This window comes from Rhinolophus ferrumequinum, chromosome 4 (assembly GCF_004115265.2).
Source record: "Rhinolophus ferrumequinum isolate MPI-CBG mRhiFer1 chromosome 4, mRhiFer1_v1.p, whole genome shotgun sequence".
NCBI classification, from domain to species: domain Eukaryota; kingdom Metazoa; phylum Chordata; class Mammalia; order Chiroptera; family Rhinolophidae; genus Rhinolophus; species Rhinolophus ferrumequinum.
In genome coordinates, this window is record NC_046287.1 from 58,597,622 (window position 1) to 58,616,551 (window position 18,930).

General features: G+C 45.1%; 1 protein-coding gene across 16 annotated transcripts in view; it reads left to right on the plus strand.

The window, feature by feature from the left end:
• The window catches only part of ANK1 (ankyrin 1), a 202,645-nt gene that overhangs the window by 72,381 nt on the left and 111,334 nt on the right, over positions 1–18,930 (plus strand). For 12 of the 16 annotated variants that reach the window (XM_033103922.1, XM_033103921.1, XM_033103927.1 and 9 more), the window contains exon 1: positions 2,259–2,408. The exons of the other annotated variants lie outside the window; for them this stretch is intronic. In XM_033103922.1, the coding sequence (XP_032959813.1) occupies positions 2,274–2,408 (135 nt within the window). In that variant the 5' untranslated portion in view covers positions 2,259–2,273. Of the gene's footprint in view, positions 1–2,258; positions 2,409–18,930 lie in introns of those variants that run through there. 16 annotated transcript variants of the gene reach the window in all.

Genomic DNA, 18,930 nt, shown 5'->3' on the forward strand with positions numbered 1-18,930 from the left:
ATCCTCACAATCCTGAAATAGCCTGGCCTTGCACTTCATGAGTTGGGACAGCTTTTGTGGCTTCTGAAATGAAGAAAAAAAGAATTGTATCAGAGAACTTGTGGAAGCTCTTGGAAGCAATCTGCTGACAAGGGAGTGACAAATACGACTTCAACCCACATCATATAATGTGCCCACCCTTAGCCTGATTGTCACAAGAAACACTGTCTTAGGGACGAATTTAGGGATGTCAAGCACATCATGAGTCCAGTTCTTTAAAATCGAGCTGCTTGCATGACTGGCCCAGTTCCCTCTAGCCTGGTTGTTTGGTTTATCCCTCATGCGTCTGGCCGTTTTTCCTTTTTGATGTATCCACAGGACAATAGCCTTACGTTGCCTGGAGGGCCCTGTTCTGGGGTTACGTTCTGAGGCGCCTTGGCTCCTGGAGAGGCTGAGCTGCTGGAGTTTTAGGGCTCAGGGACATGTGAGAGACTATCTTGCCACTGGAAGCACCATATAAGGACCTTCCAGAATCAAGCCTGCCTGACCATCTGCGCTTGCCGAAGATTCGAAATTACAGTTTCTACATACAGAGCATTTTCTAAAGCATTGTTCCACTCCATGATTACTTGCTGGCATTTTCTCCTCAGAACTTGGGAATTCTAAAGAGAAAAAATCTTGTTTCTTCTCTTCCCTGAATGGTGAAATGGCTTCTTGTTCTTGTCACCCGGCTAGTGACAAACGTGGATCCATTCCAGAAACCTTTATTGAGCACTTGCCATGTACCATTTCTGCTCTAATTCCAAACTTGTTCCTATACCTGAGTGGGGTGTAGGGCAACACCCTGCCATCATGAGCCAGACTCGCCCAATCTTTGTTACCAAATAAGACTATTTGTCCTGAGGCAGTGTTGTTTGAAATCATGCCTACCATGACCTGCTTCTTTTTTATGTTTTAGTTTTCCGGCCCTCTCAAAAAAAAAAAAAAAAGAAAAAAGAAAAAAAAAGACCATTGTTTTGAATTTTGTGCTTCAAAAGGACTTGTGCTATAATGACTATGTTGGTTATTTTTGGTAGAAATGTAGCCTTGCCCCTGCTTTGCCTTCCGCACACTATGTCAGGTGCTGGTCAGCTCAGAGATGGCCCCCCTTTCACTGGGGGGCTTTCCAGCTGCTGTGGAAAATAGATGGTCATGAAGAGGCCCTTGGCATTTTCGACTGCAGCTGTGTCCTCACAGCAGGGCCCATTTGGATCTGTAGGACTGCTCTGAAACCAGATGGCTGCCTGTCAGGGGCCCTGGACCAGCCTCAGCCCAACAGGAGGCTAAGAGGCATGTGAAGAAGGCTGGAGGTACCCTTCTCGGGCAGGACGGAGCCCAGTGTTGTCAATACATATCAAGAAACAAAATCACGGATACATTACATGTAAGCAGCAGCCCCCATGTAGGTGAGGCTACACCTAGACCTCAGGGGAACTGTTATTCTTCAGGCCTCACGTTTCAGTTCCTTTGGGTCATCCATTGCCTCTGCCAGCCACCAGCTGCTACTCCAGGGCGCAGTGTTCTCACAGGATAAAGCCACTTTGGGCGGATGCCACCTCATCCCATTGTGCGATGGACGAATATTGCAAAAGAAGCCTCCTCCAGCCAGGCCAGCAGGAGCTTGGCCTTCTATGGGCCCAGCCTGGGCTCACTGGGCAGCCCCAATGTCCTGGCAGCAGGGTGTGGGTAGCTGCCTTGCCCCCACTACTCTCCTAGCTGCTGTTTGTGGTAACCTTCCTCTGGTTCCCAGAAACGTTATTTTTGGCCCCAGTGTTATTAAGATTGTGCCCAGATTCCCTGCAAACCAGCAGTTAAGGAACATGGCCCCCCGTAAAGCTTCTGAAAAATAGAGGGCCAGAACCAAGTGTCCTGCAGAGCCAGAGCTGGTTAAGCAGAGAAGACCATTGGCTCTCCAGAGAGTCCCCTGCCCTCACCTGGGGGCTCTGTCTCCCCCAGGAGATTTCTCCAGGTAGCCTGGCCTCTGGAGGACTCCTGCCCCTCAAACTTCGCAGCCAGCGGAGAGGAGAGGCAGCGGGCTGGTGCTCCCTTTGACTCCGTGCAGGATGCCCCTGCCTTGCTCGCGGCCCAAGGGGGCCCTTGGCAGGGACTGCACCGGTTTAGGCCTGGTGCGTGAGAGGGGTTGAGCGGGTTGAGCCGGAGCAGACCAGGTCACCGCTGTAATCTGCACGAGCCAGGCAGAGGCCTCTCCTCTTCCCGCGCCTCTGCTGCTGATAAGGCCTGTCCCAGGGCCCCAGATGTCCCAGGGCCCCGCAGAGCAGTGGTGCCATCCGCAGCCCCAGCTGTTCCCGCCGCAAAGCGCAACTGACCCTCCGAGGGATCTGGTGAGGGACCGGCCGGCCGGCATGCCCTGCCCGATGGGCTTCTGCAAAGTGAGTTCTTGAGCAGCTGCTTGAAGGGAAGCAGGTGGGGCTCGGGAAGGCTGAGGACACAGGAAGGGGCTGCAACAGTCCTGGGGACTTGAAAGTCTGTGTCACCTAGAGCAGCTCTGTGCTTTATAATTACATCAGCACTCATTTGCTTTGTCGCTGAAGGTAGCAGGTGGCCTCTGCTTGACTCAGTTAATCCAGTTCATACATTTTACAGCAAGAGATTTGCTGTCAAATTGAGTTCCACCTTCCTGGGCCTCAGAATTATGCTCTCTCTGCGTTAGAGGTTGAGAAGAACTAGCTTTGGATTATATTCCTTTGATCTGTCTATTGAGATTCTAGAAGCTTTCCTTTGACTCTACTGAGCAATGTATTTTTCAGGTGTGTTATCACAGGCCACTGACCCTGAGGGAGAGAATAAGGGTCACAGGCCTGTGAGGGTGGGCTGCTCCGCTGGGGGTCCTGGGTCACCCCCATTTGGAAGGGAGTTTTCTCCAATACCCACAAAAGCCAGTCACCTCATTGTCACATCTTCTCTGTTCTCGAAATCCTGAAATTTGGGTTTATGTTGCTAACTAGAGGGAGAAAAGTCTAAGAAAGAAGGGCCAAAAGCATCAGAGTGGCTGTGGGAGATAGGGTCTGATGGATATATTTAAAGCGATAATGGAGCACTACAGAGGGTTACTTATGCCCCGCACCCCCTCCCTGTGACGATAGGACATATCACTGTCTAGCAGCACTGCCACTGTGCTGTTTGTAAAGTGTCCTGTGTCAGGGTGAGGTTCAACGTTTTGGTGGTAAATTCAGAAGTCAGAGTTGGACCCCAGGCCACACGCTCCGAGGGACCATAGTGTAATGGGCAGACAGAGCATCTACTCTTCCACTTCTCTAAAAGTCTTTGAGTGCAGGGAAGCACTGTTAAGTGGGAACTTCTTTTAGTGGTCTGGCATCTTTGTAATTTGCCTTGCTGGTGATTGATTTTTTTTTTCCCCAGGAGGGTGTAGGGTCTGTGGAGGAACTCCCGGACTCCCGCTTTTAGTTCAGCAGCAAGAGCCAGGTTAAGTTCAAGTGAGTCTTTTGTTTTCCCTGGGCAACCCCAGGCCACAGCGGTATAGTGAGTCTCAGAGGTTGTGCATCACAGACCCCAGACCACAGGGCCATGACTGAGTGGTACATGGGGACTTAGAAACTGTCTCCAGACCCCAAAACAAGCCTGGCGTTTTGCAGAAATAAGGAATGGTTTATGAACCAAATATTTAACATTACCATGATTATTTTCACCAACCAAATAGCTGTGGAAGAACCACTTTTTGTGTGCCTCAGTTTTTTAAATCTGGGAACTGGGTCTACAGTGAGGCGGAATCTGAAAATATTAGAAAAGGAAACAAAAACTTTGAGGGTTGTTTTTATAAGCAGCGTCATATAAACTGAGCTGACCCTTAATTTCAGGGGTCAATCGTAATTAGTTTTTAAACTCTGGTTGCCACCCCTCACCCCAACATGATTTGGCCAGTGTCTTTGGAAAATCAGCTAGCTTATTTTGAGTGTAATCTAAGTGAAACATATTTAGAAAGACTGGGGTTTTTTGTTTGTTTTTCTTACTGAAAAAGTAAAAGAGAGAAAGTAAGAAAGATAAAAGAGTGCTTCCTAAAGGTAAAGTAACTGAAAATCTTTGTCCTCAAGGTCTGTTAACATTTAACAATCATTTATCACATACCTGCTTGAGTCCAGTCCTGCTGTAGGCACTGGAAATACAGCACTGAACAAAGACACAAACCCCTGCCCTGTGGAGTTTACCTTCCAGCTGGACAAACAGACAGACTCAATACAGAATAAATGAGCACTCATTTATTAAAAGATGAGAAGTGCTCTGGGGCAGGGAGCAGGCAAGGGGGATAAGAAATGTGGGAAGTTGTGCAATTTAAACAAGGCACTTTAAGAGAGCCTCAATGCGGTTTACTTTGGCTGTTGTGTTTCAAAGTTAGATTCCACATGACCATTAATCAGGATTAAAATTTAATGTCAAGAATCTTAAACATTAAGCTTTGATTATCAGAAGCTACAGATTTCTGTACATCATCACTGTTGAGATGGATTACCTTTCGAATCTAACAGAATTTGTGATACTTGCCTATGCTGTCTGAGTCAGACTTTTACGGTAGTGGGTCAGTAGCTTTTCTTTCTGGCTGACGCAAGTGGTTGGATGACATCTTAGGCCTCTGATTTTTTGGGTAGCCAGGATTTCTTATGTCATACTGCTGATGATTGTATTTGTCTATTCTGACTTTTTGGGAAACTTTTGTCAGGTGACTTGTTAAATGTGTTACAGGCACTGACAAACATGATGATCTTGGTTAGCGGTGTTCTTGAGAATAAAAAATATTGTTTTTTATATCTCTTGAAAAAGCCACCATTGAGCAAAGACTTAAAGGAGGTGAGGGACAGAGCCATGCACAACTCTGGAGGAAATAACAAATGCGGAGGTCCCGAGGCAGGCATGTGCTATGGGAAGAACCAGGAGACCAGCGTGGCGGGAGCAGAGGGAGGAGGGCAGCGTGGGAGAGGCTGAGGTCAGAGAGGTGGCAGAAGCGAGATACTGAGGAGGGGACAGGGGTATGAACATGTAGGGCCTTGTACATCCTTGTAAGGACACTATTTCTGCCCTGAGCAAGACAAAAAGCATTAGACAGTCTTGGGATTAGACAGTTGGTATGATTTCACTTCTCTCTGTACCTGTGACTTCCTAATGTCTTTGAAACCAAAAATCCCAGGAACGAGCTACCAAACATGGTGTGGCAAGTGGCATTATCCCCAAACTCAGCCTGCTTTTTGGGGGTACACAGAGCAGGTTTTTTACATAGTTATGCATAATATTGTAGTTCATGGCCATACCCTGGTATTGATAATCCCCTTCTCCTTTACACTCTCCAATTTAATGAGAAAATGAATAGTACCACAGATGCTCTATACTTTAAAAAATTACCATGGGTGAAATTGAAAAGGAAACAGAGTTATTATGACATCACAAGTCATATGCAGTACAGTAATTTGCAATTATCATTGCTGACGATCCTTCCTTGTTTTCTCTGGACACTAGCTGCCAAGCAAGTTTATCAGGTGTAAGCATAGGAAAGCAGAGCTGTCACGGAGAGCGGGGACCTTGAATTTGCTCTAAGTTTTATAAGGTTTAATGGTCTTCCCATAGGTGGTCTGGTTCCCTAGGATCCATTCTTTACACACAACTGAGGTGACTTGTAGAAGAGCAAATCGCCCCGTGTCATTTACCTGCTTTAAATCTTCAAGGGCTTCAGGTTGTTCTTGGGATAGAGTCCAGACTCCTCCCAGTGACCCCTTCTGCCTTGGCCTGCCCGTCTTTCCCACCCTGCTTCCTACTCGGAGCTCCCATGACAATTGCTCCCGCCTGTCAGTTCCTTCAACAGGCTGCTCTTGGAAATGTTTATATTATTTTTGTAAGCGCCATACCTGGGTGGTTGTGCTTGTCTTGTTCACGATTGTATCCTTGCCACGTAGCCTGGCACTGAGTAGGTGCTCACCAAGTATCAGCTGCACTCATGAATGATCAACAAACTATTTGGTAAACAATTCACAAATGATTACCGCTCACTAATTTGGTCACAAACCTGCAGTCAAAAGTGAACGTCTCTAGTGGTTTATGTGTATGACTTTTTAGACACTCTGCTCTTGGGATTTTTTTTGAAATCCACAAGATCGTATCTCCTTCCTCTGAACTCTCCGTGTACTTGATTGGAATCTCCCTTAAGGCCGTTCACATTTTCTACATCTTGACACTTATTTACATCTATGTCACCCGTTACAATTATTTACATCAATGTCACCAGTTACAAGCTGGGGGCAGCAGCCCCGGCTGACTCATCTTTGAGTCATTTCTATTTTCCCCGGCATTGACCAAGGTCTTACACATGGGGCTGAAAAAATATATTTTTTAAATGAAGTCATTTCAAACCATGAATGAATCTGAGCTCTTGCTTCTCCTTTACTTGCCCAAACTGCAAACACTGACTTGCTGAGTGTTAGGAATTTATTGGGTCGTTTATTTGGAAAATAAATCTCCGACAGGCCCTGTGCAGAAGTCAGCGGTCACAGCCTGAATGCCCTAGCTGGCCAAGCACCCTGGTTTCGCTGACACGTCCAGTCTGGACTGAGGGTGGTGTCAATTTGCTCAGGCCAGGTTCAGAATTTGTCATCATTTTCCAACAGGCAGTGACATCCAATTAGAATTCTAGTGAGAAATAGGATTGTCATCTCCCCTGCCTCCCCCTCCCCCTTGACCACCACCATCCCTCTGTGACTTGCTCTCCTAGTAGAGGCTGATTTATCCCCTGAATTTACTGTCACGAAGGAAGGAAGGCGCATTAAGGGAGGAAGCGGTCCCGCTGGTAATGGGCCTGACCAACCAGCTTCAGAAATGTTAGCCTGGAGTGGAAGGTGGTCTGGGAATGGAGACAGAGTAGATTGCTTGAAGGGGAAAGTTGCTTACAGACAGCTTAGTAAAAACAAAATAAGCCAACAACCCCTGCCCCCAGCCCTTCTTTCCTGGGGGTGGGGGTGGGGGAGCGTATGCTGGAACATGTGTTCCCTCCTGGAAGCTGCAGGCACCAGGAGACTGAGAAGGCCGTGAGTGGGACACCTGTCTGATCCTCCCTGGGACGATATTGGTCAGAATATTGCTGTGCCCTTTCCAGGAGTGGACTGTAAGAAAGAGCACCTGGTTTCAATTTCCTTTGGAAAGCTAGTGCCTATAAAGGTTCAAAAAAGCTGGCTTGGGTCCAATCCTTCTCATTCTCAGCCAGTGATCAAGGCTGCTGCTGATTTGCAAGCAATGGAACAGGTTCCAGCTACTCAGAAAACCCATCCTAGGTTCCACTCATCTTCCCACTCTGGCAACCTCTCCTCCCAGTAGGGTAGGGTGGGGTAGGTCGAGTTATAATTTGTACCTCTGATTTTCCTTTTTCTCCAAAGGGAGGGAATGGCTAGGGATGTGTCATCTGTAAGTCCCTCCAGGGCTGGCTAGTTTCTGTCTACAGGGTGTGATTTGAAGGTACCAGCAGAATCCCCTAGGCCTCCAATACCTTCACCACCAATCTTCTGGAAAGCCTGAAGTTCCACCATTAGAGATTATTCCTTAGATACTTAAAGGGGTTTTGGTCTCTAAAAGTCTTCTATTAATTGCATACACTTATGCCTTTATAATAGAATCTTGAATTTTACAGATGCAAAGAACTAATTCTTTTTTTTTTATTCAAGTATAGTTAACAGATAATATTATATTAATTTCAGGTGTACAACATAGTTATTCAACATTTATATACCTAATAAAGTAATCATCATAGTAAGTCTAGTAACCGTCTGTCACTGTACAAAGTTATTATGTTATTATTGACTATATTTCCTATGTTGTACATTACATCCCTGTTATTTATTTTATAACTGGAAATTGCACCTCTTATTCCCCTTCACCTTTTCCACCCATCTCCCCACCCACCTCCCCTCTGGCAACCATCAGTTTGTTCTCTATATCTATGAGTCTGTTTCTATTTTGTTTTGTTTTTAGATTCCACATATTAGTGAAACCATATGGTATTTGTCCTCTGTCTAATTTATTTCACTTAGCATAATATCCTCTAGGGCCATCCATGTTGTTGCAAATAGTAATTTCATTTTTTATGACAGAGTAATATTCCATTGTATATATGTACCCCATCTTCTTTATCCACTCATCTACTGATAGACACCTGTGCTGCCTCCATATCTCGGCTATTACTAGTAATGCTGCAATGAACATAGGGGTGCATGTATATTTTCAAATTAGTGTTTTTGTTTTCTTTGGATATATACCCTGAAGCGGAATTGCTGGGTCACGGTAGTTCTATTTTTCATTTTTTGAGGGACTTCCGTACTTTTTTCCATAGTGGCTGCACCAATTTGCAATCCTACCAGTAGTGCAGTAGGGTTTCCTTTTCTCCACATCCTCGCCAACACTTGTTGTTTGACTTTTTGATAATAGCCACTCCCACAGTGTGAGTTTTAATTTGCACATCCCTGATGATTAGTGATGTTGACCATCTCTTGATATGTCTTTCAGCCATCTCTGTATGTCTTCTTTGGAGAAATGTCTATTGAGATGGTCTGCTAATTTTTTAATTGGATTGTTTGTTTTTTGATGCTCACAGGTGTGTGTCTTCCTCACCTTACATGCTAGTTGTGCTGAAATTATTTTACATGTCTCTTTCCCCACTAGTCTGCACTCCCAATGCCCAAACTATACAGTGCAGTACACTCACCCAAGCAACAGTAAGGGCTGACAATCTGACCACAGTGGTCCAGCTGGTAGGCTCTGCAGCCAGACCACCTGGGTTTGAATCTCTGCTCTATAACTTTCTAGATGGTGCAGTGGACCAGCTATAAACCATCCCCATACCTTCATTTTCTCGTCTGTAAACTGGAGACAACAGTGGTTGTCCTAGGGGTGTCATGAGAAGTACATGAAATTGGAAATGAGCATATCAGGAAATGCTGGTTATTATAATTTTTTTGGAATCGCGTGTTTTTCTCTGGAGCAATAACTTTTAACATCTTAAGAGCTTTGGAAATTTTAAAAACTATCTTCCTTCCTTTTCATAGCTTCAGTTCAGGGAAGTACTATATTAGTGGGAGGTTGGAATGGGGAAGAATTAATTCTACTTTTCTTTTGAATAAGGGAGTTTGTCAGGGAAGCTTTGGAGGGAAAGAGAACATTGAATGGGCCTTGAAGAATCAATAGCATTTTACAAAGCAGAGATTGGGAATGTGCTGGCAGCAGAAAAAGCATGATCAGAAGTATGGAAAACGTAGAAGTGCCTCAAATGTCTGGTGAAGCATATGATCCAGGTGTTTAGGGACAGGTGGGTGGTCGGAGATGAGGATGAAGAGATAGGCAGGGCTAAACTGTAAAAGATCCTGAATGTCAGCCTAAGACTTTGGACTTTATTCTACAGGTGTTGCAGAGCTAGTGAAGGGTTTTGAATAGGAAAGCGTCATGATCAGGAAGCTCATTCTGGCAGGGTTGAGGAAGAGGGGTCATTGGAGCGGCAGGGAGTAAAAACCAGTGGGGAAAATATTACTGCTCTCCAGGTGAGAGTTGATGAGGCCCCACTTAAGGGGAATGGCAGGCCATTAACATTACTGAGTAGCTACTGTGTACCGACCGCGATGCTATGTGATTTACATACCTCAGTCCATTTAATGCTTATGGCAGCCATATAGGAATTAGTACCCACGTCACAGATGAGGAAATTGAGTCTTGTTGCAGTCAGGAAGAGCGAGGAAATAAGATTGTTGTCTGGGGCTATCGACCGACTGCTCATAAGGGAGCCCTGTGGTCTGGGATCTCGTCCTCAGCTTGCAGTTTTGAGGCACAATTAGAGGACAGCAGGTTTTGGTGACTAACTGAATGCTAACCCAACTCACAGGAATCTGGTGTTGACATCAACCTGCCAACTTTACGATGAGAAATATGACGCCTCTGGTTTTCTGTTTTGTGTGTGTGTTCTTGTGTTCACTTGTGTTCTCTGGTCAGTGAACTCTGTCCTGTTAAAAAATTCTAAATGGCAAGTCAGTTATAACAGTGTTCTGGAAAACATGCAATCAGAGACACAGCGGGCGAAATTCTTGAAGAATACGTCGTCAAAACTGTGGCAAGGCCTGACGAACCACTCATGCGCCATAGCCAAGAGCATCTCATTTGTTGCAAATTGCTGATGAAACAACATTGAAATAGAAAATGAGTCTCCTCATTGCTCGTGTCAGCTCCAATCCAGTTGGTAGCACCTGCCTGGGAGGCCGTGCTGAGAAAAATTCTGGAGCCCTTTTTAGGCATATGGGCAAGAGCGGGTGATAAAGTAGCAGCCTCTGATGGGCCTGGTTGGGGAGGGCTGGTGTATTGGTGGGAGTGTGATAATAGCCATTTCTAGGCCATTGTGGTTTCTCTTTTACTTCTGTCTCTTCTTCCGTTGAGCCTGAATCAGATGGGCCACGTTCTTTCTGATTGCTGTTTGTTTGAGAGACATCCAATCTTTCAAGGAGACTTCTGAAGCTAGTGTTGTGCATTATGTGTTGATTTAGCTGGTTACCTCTCAGCAGGCAATATTATATCGCATATTTCAAGTTCCTTATCTCTCCTAGCTACCACTATCAGGTTCTGGGGGTTGGGGGGTGGGGTGGGGGTTAAATTCAGTCCAGAGAGCCAGGAAGTGGTAGTGTCTGCATTGAGACATAGGCAACAAACAGTCGAGGTCTTTTCATTGCCAAATGTGTGTGAATTACCATTGAGTATCATGTGTTAGAATTGAGCTTTCCAACCCAACTTCCTTAAGCTTTTGATAGAATCACCAACAAACCGTCACTGTTGGCCTCCAGGCCAGGCCTGCCCCTCCACCTCCATCTCTCTGTGCTAATCCAAATGCTACCCATCCTTTGGGCCAGAGAAGGGCCCACCATCCTCTCCAGCTGTCATAGCTTCTCCCATCTTCTTGTCCCCTTAAAGCCGTGGCCTTCACCTAGCAGTTGATCCAGCTCTGCTTTGGGATGTCTCTGGCACTAAATGAATACTTGTGAAGTTAAAAAAGTGAATGATCATTGAACACTAACTCTGACTTGTGTGTGTGTGTGAAATGTGGAACTTTATTTTTTATGGATCCCTCATGGAAACTGCCTTTTATTAGAATTGCAGTCTTTCTCAAATTTGGTTAAAAAACATTTGCAGACGGGGTGATGAACCGACAAGTTGGCAGGTATGAATTTTCAGTCGCCATCTAAATTGTCTCCTGTGGGGTTTTGAAAAATTACTTAATTTTGAACGTCCTGTGTCTCCATCGGAAAAATGCTAATATAATAACACTTGGCACTGACAACCCCAAGAAGTTTGATTTCAAGTGCTGAGTTAGTATTAGCAGGTAGTTGTGAATGTCTCAGGCACAAAGACATTTCAGCAGATGCTCCAGGATTAGGATAACCACACCGAGCTCTTTCTCTCTCCTCCATTCACTTGTACCGTCAGGAACTTTGTCTCTAGCTTTTGAACAAATGGGAAATATTACTAGCAGGCAGTGCATGGGGCAGCACTACGTTGCTGATTAAGGGTCTTTGCTTGTTTGCATCTAATTCTGTGTAACAATAGAGGTGCACCCTGTTTAGAGACACCACTGAGAATTGAACGGGGCTGGGGGCTGTCCATCTTCAGGGTCTCCCGCCTGCAGCTCAGTGCGACTCCTCCCCAGGCAGTACCCAGAAGCGGTGTGCAGGGCGGCCTGTGGCCTCCCTTCTATGATGTCTTTCACACAGGAGGCCTTCCTCTGAAATTTTCCTTACCCCCGTCACGATTGGCCCTCACTCCTGTTCCTTCAGAGTCTTGCTCTGGAGCATTTCCCAAGCTGATATATAATTACTGAGCATCTGAGATGGGCAAAGTCCTGTGGGGCTGCGGATGTGAAGCAGCCTGGGGTGGAGGCTCTTAAAGGACTTTCAGCCTGGAAGTGGAGATGAGGCGCGTACCGTAAATCACTCTAATCCCAACGAAGGAAGGAAGCTCCTGCAAGGGATAAAATGCTCTGGGAAGCTGACTCTTGCACCACTGTGTACAGTTGATGGGAGGGAGCCTGGAGGTGGAAAAGATTTGGAGGTGGATGCTGAGTGATCCAGATGAGAAGTGATGGAGATCCAATCTACAGTGTTAGCATTAAAATGAAAAGCAGCGGATGGATGTGAGAGCTCACACCAAGAAAAGGAAACTGTGAGAGCCCTCACTAACACTTCCTGAGCCCTGTGCCAGGCCCTGTCTAAGAACCAAGCAGGTATTCACGCATTTAATCCCTGTAATGGTCCTATGAGGTCATTGCATGTCACAGATAAGGAAACTGAGGCACAGAGAGATTTAATTTGCTCAAGGTTAGAAAACTAGTAAGCAGTGGAACTAGTATATGAAGCCAGGAAACTGGCCCAGAGCCTGGCTTCTTAACCCCCAGTACCTTATTCTGCTTTCATTGAATGGTAGAGCAGGAGACTCGGGAAGAGAAGCAGGGGCTGGCAAGGACTGGCATTACTCCTTCCTTGTCACACTGTGGGTTGTCACATGGAACTCCCGGGAGCCCACTCCCCAAATGCTTGACTCCAGGGATACGAATATTTGGCCCTGTGACAGGATCATGGCAGGCTCGGTTTTGGACGCTTCACTCTGCTCATTTCTTCAAAAAGTCTTATTGGACCCACTGTGCACAGGGCTGTCCCCTGTGCTTTAAAAACCCAGAGCAGAATGCCCTCAATAAGTATATAGGCATCTGAACCCACCAAACAGATGCATGACAGAATGTTTACTTAATTTGCAAAAGCTTCGCTATGGGGTTTCTTTAAGTAGCTAGCTCCCAAGTGCATAGGAAAAGTATTATACATAAAATCTTTCGTGGAAGGCAAAAAAAAAAAAATGTTTTAACAGAATAGATTTGGATACACCGTACATGCTAAAAGTAGCTAGAAGTGTTTCCATTTTTCTCCTTGCTTTTCATATTTGTCTGTGAATTTAATAACAAACATCAATTGCCTAAAAAAAAATCCCTGTGATAGGTGGTAGCATTGAATTAATTGTATTACAGGGCTTACTGAAGAAATGAAAGTGTAATCTACTAAAGTTCACATGTACAAAACAGGAAAATTATGGAATTGCTTAATTATACCTCAAAAGGATATTTTGCTTTAAGAAGGAATTTACAAAATTCAGTTAGCTATTGCATTCAAGTTCTTTTTAATTTTTTTTTTAAGTCCTTTGTTTTTATGTTATTAGATGCTGGAGGTCAAGGAGGCTGGAGGTAGGATAGAGTAGGTAAGGTAAAAGAGAGTCGGGTAGAGAAATACGATGAAGTGTTACGAGGCTTTTAGCTAGCTGGAGGTCAGTCAGGGTGAAAATGACCAGCCTTTCCCGAAATTGTGTTATTTGGGGGGAAATAGAGTCTTCCAGTCAAATAACAGTGGGAGCCATTGGCTTAAACACCACTGATCAGGTTTTCCTCACGACTACTCAGAGCTCTAACATACTCCCTTGTTTTGAGAATCTCTAAGGATAAAGTTTGTTTTCCCATGTTTACTTGCCCAATGCACCCTTTGGGGGTGGATTGGGTGACATTGAACAGGGCTGGTGTTCCTGAGAACTCACTTTGGGAAACGTAGTATCAGGCTACGTTGAGAGGAGAGCATTCAGATTTTCGTTTTGGAGAGACCTTGGTAATTGGAGCACATATATAGACAGGGAATCACCAAGGAAAAGGGTCTGGAACTGTGGCTAGGAGAAACCTTGAAGAAACAAAAAAGATAAGCCACACTAAAGAGGCTGAAAGGTAGTCCCTAATTGTCACCAGGGTGCCACTGGCAAGAGCAGAGACTCACCCCATGGTGTTCCCAAGGTCAGCATCAGGTAAAGGGTAAGGTATTCATCACAGGAAAATAGATTCCAATTTTTTATGAGAAAGAACTTTCTGAAAATTATAGAAGTATCTGATCTGGCCTGTCAAGAATTTCCAAGGAAGGACAGTTGCGTGGACCAGGATGAGCTTGAAAATGACAACCTTGAATGACGTGATTATAAGATATACAACTCAAAGAGAAAATGGGGTTTGATTAACAAAAACTGCGTGGGCTGCATTCACTTTGGTGCAGTTACTTTGCTAAGGGTTGACTTACTAAATGTCATCTAATTTCTTTCTCCTCTTGGGTCTGTGGGGCCTGGATAGTTTGCATGATTGGTTTAATAGCTCTTTGTCAAAATGAGAAAATCATTTAATCAGGGGAAATGGATTTGGGATGAGCAAAGAAGCTTTTTCCGGTATGGATATTTTAGGAACGCCTATACCATTTAGTATATATAGAAGTTAGAAATTTTGGGACTTTCTGATCAGCTGGTGTCTAATGATTGAGTCAATGAAATACTTGAAATTTTGTAATCTGAATAGGATGGAATCTTTCATCTAATTTGGGATGGAGATTTGCATCTTGTTTAGATTTGCATAGGTGCTTAGAGAGGCCCTAACTCCAAATGAGTAAGACGAAATAAAAATCAGTTTATGTAGTGTACTGTATCTTGATTCACGTATAATGCTTAGCGTTTGAGTCACCAAGAATCCAAGACCTCCTGAGGTGGTTTTCAACAGGTGGCACCTCTCCCCCATGGGTGTTAGGAAATACCTGGGGGGCAAGGAGGGCCTTAGAGATATTTAGGGACCGGCCTGCAGGATGCAGAACTGACTCACTCAGTCTGATGCCCCCACTGGGAAATAAGTTCTCGTTTTGCGGAGGTGGAGACTATGGAGCAGAATGGTTAGGTGACTTGCTGTAGTCACTCATCGGTTAGTGCTGAACAAACAAAGGGAGACACATGGAGGGGTGATGTTAGGAGGCCTACAGGACAGCAGCTTGGCTCCCCCAGTTTGAAATCGCCACCCAAGAAATGCCAGGAACATCCTCACGCAGCACAGATGGGCTTCTCTACAACTTGCCCGATTTCTTTTTGGCCTTGTGTCTTGGCCTTGAGATTGGAATGTTTGAAAGCTTTCTTTGGAAATGTGCCTTTTTCCATCAGGCAGCCCCACAGCAGAGATAGACTTTCCCAGAACTGGGGTGGGTTGGGGGACAACTTAGAAATAAAAGGAGGAAGAGCGGTAGGAAATGTGGTAAGATCAGAGCTTGAGCACCCACGGCTCAGAGAGAGCCTGGAAAGGCGGGGCCATCCCATGATCCTTGGGGTGTGGTACCCAAGCAGAAGGCACCTGGCACAACTGCTGGGTGGGTGTGGTCCATGTGGTACCTGCCTAAAAGGAGTCTCTCAAATTGCACAACACAGTGCCTCTCCAAGTAGGGAAGGGCCACTAGGCTGCGGGTGCTGGCTGGGGGTTTGTGGACAGTCCAGAGCTTGCTGACGGTCTGGGAAAACAGCAGAGGGCAGGGGGAGGTTGAGGTGACTGAGGAGATTCGGGGTGAGGAACAAAGCTGCAGATGATCCCACCGCCACCACCAACAAAACCTCCTGCTGGTTTTTACCTCCTTTCTCCAACCTTCCAAACGCAGGCCCCATTTAAAACAGAAAGTGGTATGACTTTGTTCCCACAAATGTAGAAGAACAGGGCAGAGAGCCTGCTCTTTAGCAATCCCGTTAGGGATTTCACTAGTTTCTTAGTGCAATGCTATTAGCAGTTAAATGCTCAATGACTTTGGATTGGTTTGTTTGTTTGTTTGTGGTATTTTCTCCCCCCACCCCCAACCCCCCAACTGCCTGTACCTGCTTTAAGGAATCTGTTTAGTAAACTATACTACATTTGCCTGCAGAAAAGACAGTGAGTCCAGCAATCCTCTGCTCTCCTCAAACCCTCCCCACCACCAGCTCCCAGACCCCGGAGTCTAACATTCTTGACCCACCCTTGTTTGTCTCACTGTCTGAAGTTGCCCTGACAGTGATCACACACACACACACACACACACACACACACACTCACACACACACACTCACACACTCCCTCAAAGTGGCGTAGGCAAGTACTAGAGCCACCCAGGCCTCAGACTCCAGGAAAACCGTTACTCTGTGGGCCTGAGAAACATCAACCCACTGGGGTGGGAAGAATCTAGTAAAAGAGAGGAGTCTGCTCCTCTCCCCTCCCCCTGGGTGGGTGTAGGAGGGTGTCTCATCCCAGGCAAGGAGATGAGACTAAGTTGATGCTGTAATAATGAGTCACTCAGGTTAACTCAACAAACCCCTACAGGCATTCGGAAAATATTAATGTTGTTCATTAATTGAATCAGAGTCCAAGAGGTAATAATTGAAAGTTATTGGTTCAAAATCAAGAGGTGAATGTGGGCCTCCTATCTGGTCTGCTTGGCCAGCTGCCTTCCAGGGGAGCCCCAGGGAGGACCTGGGAGGTCTATTTCAGCTGTCTGTGACTTCAGCTTCCCTGACTGGCCTCAGGACAGAGTAGGACTTAGCAAACACTAAATAATAATTAGAGTAAGTGGCCTGGACAAAGCCGTGCTGGAGAACACACAGAGCTTAGAGAACAGAGATTTGCTCGAGCTTTCTCTTGTCTCTTTCCCAGCCAGACCTGATGTCTCTTTTATTTATTGCTTCCTCAGAGTTCCTGGGCTTTCTATCCTTCTGCAGTCTCATTGTTGTCTAGAGCAGAATGCTCATAAGAGCAGGCTTGGCTCCAGATTGCTGAGTTCAAATCCTGACTCTAACACTTATATGCAATGTGACCTTGGGCAAGTGTTTTTACCTCTCTGTGCCTCTGTTTTCCACTCATAAAATAAGGACAATTAGAGCATCTACTTTCTAATGTTGCTGTGAGGATTAAGTGAGTTAACACTTATAAAATGCTTAGAACAGTGACTCGCACACAGTAAGCACCCACCAAAATAACTTTTTTTTTTTTAATTGGGGAATATGGGGGAACAGTGTGTTTCTCCAGGGCCCATCAGCTCCAAGTCGTTGTCCTTCAGTCTAGTTGTGGAAGGCGCAGCTCAGCTCCAAGTCCAGTCGCCGTTTTCAATCTTTAGTTGCAGGGGGCGCAGCCCACCATCCCATGTGGGACTTGAACTGGCAACCTTGTTGTTGAGAGCTCACGCTCTAACCAACTGAGCCAACCGGCTGCCCCCAAAATAACTTTCATTCTTTCTTTTGGTTCCTATTCTTTCATGTCAAATGGGCATCAAAAGATGCATAGAATCTGTAGGTACAGAGGAGGGCCTTCCAGCCTGAGCAGGAGGCGTATCTTGGTGATGGGCGGGGATTGAGCAGGGTACTAGAGTATTCCTTGACCTCATCAAGCTTACCTCTCATAACTGGATACCACAAGGTCCATCGTGCCTGCACAGGCCTCTGCTCCAGTGTTACCTCTTCAGAGAGGCTTGTGCATCTAACACCGCATCCCACATCACTCTCCGTCTCCTTTCCCTGTTCAAGTTGTATGGCACTTACTAGTACTTCCCATAGGGTAGATATTTTATTGCCCATCCAGCCACTTCCCTGTCTCCTATTAGAATACAGATTCCACAAAAGTAGGGTTTTTGTCTGTTTGTCCAGTGCTGGATCCTAAACAGTGTCTGGCACCGAAGAGGCACACAAATATATTTTAAACGAACGAATGATTCAAACAACCATCATCTCATTTTCCTCTTTGAGTAACATCCCTGTGAGGGATGGAAACTCCCTTCAACCTCATGATAGGGGACATTTAGAACTTTAAAAGCTGTACTATCATTAGGAATAAGTCATTCTTTTGCATAATCACATAATTCCCTAGAGGAGCCATATTTATTTTGTTGCCTAACATATATATTATTAATTTGCAAGCAGTTGTTTCTGGATCCACGCATTCTGTTGGCAGCATGTGTGCCCTTTGATGAGCTTCTATAACCAAACACCTGGAATACAGGTGGCTCCAAATAAGCTTGGGTCGTGTTGACATTGATAGCCATGACTTCCTAAAAACTGGCAGTTCTTAAAGTTTGGGTCAAACCTCACTGCTCCATAAAAGATTCCTCCTCTGATCTCAACCCCTCCTTTAAACTCTTGGCACTTTTTGTTGGAACCTCTCACTTTGTTTTAATCATACATGGCCATGGGTCATCTCTTGAGTTATTGTCTCAGTGAGTCGTTGTTCTTTTTTATTTTCTGTATGGCTATATCTTTCATCTCTACAAGTTCGCCATCTTCCCAAGGGTTGGAACCATAGAATATACTTACTTATGTCTGCTGTTGGGTTATAAACTGCACATGACAACTCAACAAGTTCATATCTGAATGAAAGAATGAATGAATGAGGAGAAGCTGACCTGTTTATACCGTCAAGTCTTATATTGATAATGTATCTCTGTTGCCTTCATCGTCACATCACTTGAGGGATAAAGGTTGATGTGAATATTGGCAATGATTTTCCTTTGGAATTGTTGCTTATCATCTTTGTATCTTATTTCAGAAATCCTGGAAATGTCTCTCTCTGGAGGCTAATCACCGCCTCAGTCATTACAGATACAGTAGTACAATAATAGTGTTTTTAGTGATACTTGGTACACTGCCCATTTCTCTCATTCGTTCTCTAATACTTAACATTCATTTATTTAGGAGTTCAAGGTTGGGGTGCTGAGAAAGGTCATGTTGAAAAGCAGCTTATGGAAGTGGACTACAAGGTTAATGTTAGAGTAGAAATAAGGTCTTCACTTCATAAAGTCATAAAATTTTAGAGATGGAAAGAACATCACTACATCTATCACATTTTATTTCTTTTAAAAAATAGGAAGCCAAGGTTTCAAAAAGGGAACATCTAGATGTGCTTCATCGCTGTGCCGATTAGAAATGTCCAAATGAGTAACATACCTTGGGATTCACCCAGGGTAGGGAGCAGTTTCTGCAGATAAGCAAGATGGAGAGAAATGTGGAGGTGGCTGATGAATTATAGCTTACTTCCTCACCTTTTTT